This window comes from Echinops telfairi, unplaced genomic scaffold, assembly GCF_000313985.2.
Source record: "Echinops telfairi isolate 266 unplaced genomic scaffold, ASM31398v2 ScPeMD7_7459;HRSCAF=8497, whole genome shotgun sequence".
NCBI classification, from domain to species: domain Eukaryota; kingdom Metazoa; phylum Chordata; class Mammalia; order Afrosoricida; family Tenrecidae; genus Echinops; species Echinops telfairi.
In genome coordinates this window covers 2,735,018-2,740,119 of record NW_022111359.1, presented here as the reverse complement: position 1 = coordinate 2,740,119, position 5,102 = coordinate 2,735,018, and the positions used below count along the sequence as shown (strand labels likewise).

The following is a 5,102-nucleotide window of genomic DNA, read 5'->3' as shown; positions in this document are numbered from 1 at the left end:
GGCCTGCCCGCGCCGCCGCCTGACCGCCGTGCCCGACGGCATCCCGGCCGAGACGCGCCTGCTGGAGCTCAGCCGGAACCGCATCCGCTGCCTGAACCCGGGCGACCTGGCGGCGCTGCCGCAGCTGGAGGAGCTGGACCTGAGCGACAACATCATCGCGCACGTGGAGCCGGGCGCCTTCGACCACCTGCCGCGCCTGCGGGTGCTGCGGCTGCGGCGCAACCAGCTGAAGCTCATCCCGCCGGGCGTCTTCACGCGCCTGGCCAACCTGACGCTGCTGGACCTGAGCGAGAACAGGCTGGTCATCCTGCTGGACTACACGTTCCAGGACCTGCGCAGCCTGCGGCGCCTCGAGGTGGGCGACAACGACCTGGTCTTCATCTCGCGCCGCGCCTTCGCCGGCCTGCTGGCCCTGGAGGAGCTGACGTTGGAGCGCTGCAACCTGACGGCGCTGTCGGCCGAGTCGCTGGGCCACCTGCGCGGCCTGGGCGCCCTGCGCCTGCGCCACCTGGCCATCGCCGCCCTGGAGGACCAGAACTTCCAGCAGCTGCCCGGCCTGCTGCACCTGGAGATCGACCACTGGCCGCTGCTGGAGGAGGTGGCGGCGGGCAGCCTGCGCGGCCTCAACCTGACCTCGCTGTCGGTCACGCACACCAACATCACGGCCGTGCCGGCCGCCGCGCTCAGCCACCAGGCGCACCTGACCCGCCTCGACCTGTCCTTCAACCCCATCAGCACCGTGCCGCGCGGCTCCTTCCGGGACCTGGTCCGCCTGCGCGAGCTGCACCTGGCCGGCGCGCTGCTGGCCGTGGTGGAGCCGCAAGCCTTCCTGGGCCTGCGGCAGATCCGCCTGCTGAACCTCTCCAACAACCTGCTCTCCACGCTGGAGGAGTGCACCTTCCACTCGGTCAACACGCTCGAGACGCTGCGCGTGGACGGCAACCCGCTGGCCTGCGACTGCCGCCTGCTGTGGATCGCGCAGCGCCGCAAGACGCTCAACTTCGACGGGCGCCTGCCCGCCTGCGCCACCCCGGCCGAGGTGCGCGGGGACGCGCTGCGCGACCTGCCCGACTCGGCCCTCTTCGAGTACTTCGTGTGCCGCAAGCCGCAGATCCGCGAGCGCCGGCTGCAGCAGGCCAGGGTGGCCGCCGGCGAGGACGTGCGCTTCCTGTGCCGCGCCGAGGGCGAGCCGGCGCCCACCGTGGCCTGGGTGACGCCGCAGCGCCACGTGGTGACCGCCGCCAGCGCCGGCCGCGCCCGGGTGCGGCCCGACGGCGCCCTGGAGCTCCGGGACGCGCAGCCACAGGACAGCGGCACCTACACGTGCGTGGCCAGCAACGCGGGCGGCAACGACACCTACTTCGCCACGCTGAGCGTGCAGGCCGAGCCGGCCACCAACCGGACCCCGGGCGAGGGCCGCAACGAGACGCAGGCGGCCGCGCGCTTCCCGCTGGACCTGACCACCATCCTGGTGTCCACCGCCATGGGTTGCATCACCTTCCTGGGCGTCGTCCTCTTCTGCTTCCTGCTGCTCTTCGTGTGGAGCCGCGGCCGCGGGCAGCACAAGAACCACTTCTCGGTGGAGTACTCCTTCCGCAAGGTGGACGGGCCGGCGGCCGCGGCCGGCCAGGGCAGTGCGCGCAAGTTCAACATGAAGATGATCTGAGCGCCCGCCGGCCCGCTGCCTGTGCCCCGTCCGGGGGTGGGGGTGGGGAGGGGGCCCGCGGCCAGAAGGCCCCCCCGCAGGACTTCCCCTTTGTTGTGGACACTCAACCGCAGGGCCTGGTCCTATGTCCCTGCGGGAGGAGGCGTCTTTTGCAGTTTCTCAAGCGTTTTTCTAGAAGGTTCCACCCAGGTCTTCCTGCCCTACCTGCCCAGCCTGGGCACCCCCGCCCCACCATGCTAGGCTGTGGGTGGGCTTTCTTCTGCCAAGCCTGGGGTGGGGGTGGGGCTTGGGGACAACAGAGTCCTGAAGACATACCGCTTACCACCAGGTGGGACACGCCACTGGGGCAAGGGCCCTGGGCAGGACTCACACCTGTGTGGGAGGTGGTGGACATCTGTCTGGACCCTCTGAAAGTCCCCCAGGAGCCTGGGGTGGGAGGTAGAGGGTCCGAAGGGCGACCTGCAGAGAATTTGGAATTTTCACACCTGGGCATGGCCCACCTCACACCCCAGGCACGGACGGTGGCCCACCAGCAGGGACACGCAGAGACCCACTGCTCACACCTGGGACACCCCCCCACCCCACCCCACCCCCGGCCCAGAGGCACCACGGGGCACACGGGACTCTCACCGGGAGAATGCACGACTCACACCTGCTACTGGCAGCTCACACCCAAGTCACCACCCAGAGCCAGAGGTACCACGAGGACACACGGGACTCTCTCGGGGAGAATGCACGACTCACACCTGAGGCACACTCTGCTCACACTTGGGGCATACTCAGCTCACATCTAAGACTTGCACAGCTCACACCTGGCACACAGCTCACACTTGGGGCATGTCCCGCTCACAATCCAGAAGCACTCAGCTCATGCCTAGACACGCCTGGCTTACAACCAGGCCCAGCTAGCACTGAAGGGACAGGAAACACACCTGGACACACCCAGCTCACACCTGAGGCATCCTGCATCCTTGAGACATTCACGGCTCACACCCAAGACACAGTCAGCACACACTTAGGACACACCCAGCTCCTACCTAAGAGATTCAGCTCACACCCAGGACACAGCGCAAACACGGGACTTATATAACTCACACCTGGGACACACAGCTCACACTTGGGACACAGCTCATGTGTCTGACACACTCCACTCACACCCGAGACACATACAGATCATCAGGCTGCATCTGGTGGGGCCTTTGGGCACCAGCCTCACCCTGCAGGCCCAATGCACACCAGGCACCCCAACGTGCTTCAGTGCCTGCACCCCAGGGCCCCTGCTCCAGGCCCTCAGGATAGAGGTTCCCTCGTTCTCACTGGGACTTGATAGTGGGGGAGGGGGGTGCTCAGTCCCTAGGCTGTCTCTCCAACAGGCCAGGCAGAGTGACCACACTAACCATAGAGCCAGGCTACACTGAGCCCCTGGGTGGCCCCGACACAAGGCTCCTGGCGAGGAGACTGCAGAATGTGGGTGCTCACAGGGTCCTGTGATGAGGAGTGGAGGGGCCGGGCCAGCATGTGGCCGGGTGCTGGAAGAAGAGGAGGGGAGGGGTAGATCGAGGACCAGGGGGTGGGGTCATGAGCCGATAGCGGCTCCGTTTAAAGGCGAGCTCCCCAAAGCCACTGCCCTCTTGGTGCAGAGGTGGTGAGCACCCCATCACTAGGGGTAAGCGAACCGGAGCTGCGGTTTGGCAGGAGCACGACACCAGACAGGCCCTTCGTGACTGATTCCCGGCCCCGCCCCATTGTGGGAGTGAGAGCCCAGGAACAAGAAATCTAGTGGGCCTGACCTCGGCCTGAAAAGATGCTGGTCACTTGTCCCGGAAGGTGAGACACAGTGTCCTCACAGACTTTGTGGGAAGTCCCTTCTCAGAGCAGAGCTTTGTGACCTCAGCTGCCAGCTGAGGTCCACCTGGACGGTCAATGTCCTCTGTCCCACGGTCTGAGGGGGCCCAAGCTCAGTGCTGTGTGCGCAGAGCCCCGGTCCTGCCGGTCTGGTGAACACCGCGCTCTTCCCTCTGTGGGTGACGAGGCACAGGTGAGGGGCCAGGACAGGGGTGTCCTGCAGCCCCAATAGTCCCCTGAGTTTGTCCCCTCGGTCTCTGCCTGACCTTGTTGCCCTGACAACGCCGAGGGCCCGTCAGTACAACATCCCAAGTGCCTTTAGCCTCATCAGAGACGGACAGGGTGCGTCCCCGGCAGCTTCCGGGTCAGCAGAGCACCCAGCTGGCTCTCCTGCCCCTCGGACCTCTCCTGCCCCACAGGACCCCAGACCCGGGCCTCCACCCCTCCCACTCTGTAGCTGTTGGAATCCAGTAAAAGTCACGCTGATTTAATAACAAAATTCCGATTGTATTTATTTCTGGTGGGCGACCAGGAGGCTGGGCTGGGGGAGCTGCCTGGTTCCAGACCCAGATGGGTCTGTGGCAGCTCATACTAGAACACCCAGAGCACACTCCGCTCACACCTAGGGCACACAGTTCACACTGGGACATGCTCAGCTCACACTGAGATACACTGAACTCACACTGGGACACAACTCTCCTTGGGACACACTCAACTCACACTAGGGCATGCTCAGCTCACACCCAGGGCACACAGTTCACACTGGGACAAGCTCAGCTCACACTGAGATACATTGAACTCACACTGGGACACAACTCTCCTTGGGACACACTCAGCTCACACTAGGGCATGCTCAGCTCACACCCAGGGCACACAGTTCACACTGGGACAAGCTCAGCTCACACCCAGGGCACACAGTTCACACTGGGACATGCTCAGCTCACACTGAGATATGCTGAACTCACACTGGGACACTCAGCTCACACTAGGGCATGCTCAGCTCACACTGGGACACACTCAGCTCACACCCAGGGCACATAGTTCACAGTGGGACATGCTCAGCTCACGCTGAGATACACTGAACCCACACTGGGACACACTCGGCTCACACCCAGGCCACACGGTTCACAGTGGGACATGCTCAGCTCACCCTGGGACACACGGTTCACACTGAGTTCACACCGGGACACACTCGGCTCATCCTGGGACACACTCAGGCCAGGGCAGGGCCTGCAGGGGACGTCTTCCAGGCTGCCCCTCTTCATGCCATATTTCCTTACCTTAGGGCAGGGGGTGGGGAGAGCCTCATCTACCTAGGGCTCCTGGCCTCATCCCTGCCTCTGTGTGCCCAGAACCCCAAGACCAGGGAGTCATAATAACAAAGTGTTTTATCCTCACACCAACGGCCAGCTGTCAGATGGGGAAACTGAGGCATGGCCCAAACCTAAACTCCCTGGCTCCTGTAGGCAGAGGGAGAAGTCTATGCCCTGTCTGGAAGGGAACTCCACCACCCCTGAGCTGCTCTCCGGGCCTCAGTTTCCCCACTGGACCCTGAAAAGAGCCCTCGCCCCCCCCTCCCCGCCTACATACA

General features: G+C 64.3%; 1 protein-coding gene across 1 annotated transcript; it reads left to right on the top strand.

Moving 5' to 3' along the window:
• Positions 1 to 7: 7 nt before the first annotated feature.
• LINGO3 (leucine rich repeat and Ig domain containing 3) lies at positions 8 to 1,666 on the top strand (the record flags this gene model as incomplete). The annotated part of the gene is made up of 1 exon (XM_004714402.2): positions 8 to 1,666. A coding segment is annotated over one exon (1,659 nt), but the record flags the coding sequence as incomplete, so codon positions are not given.
• Positions 1,667 to 5,102: the final 3,436 nt, after the last annotated feature.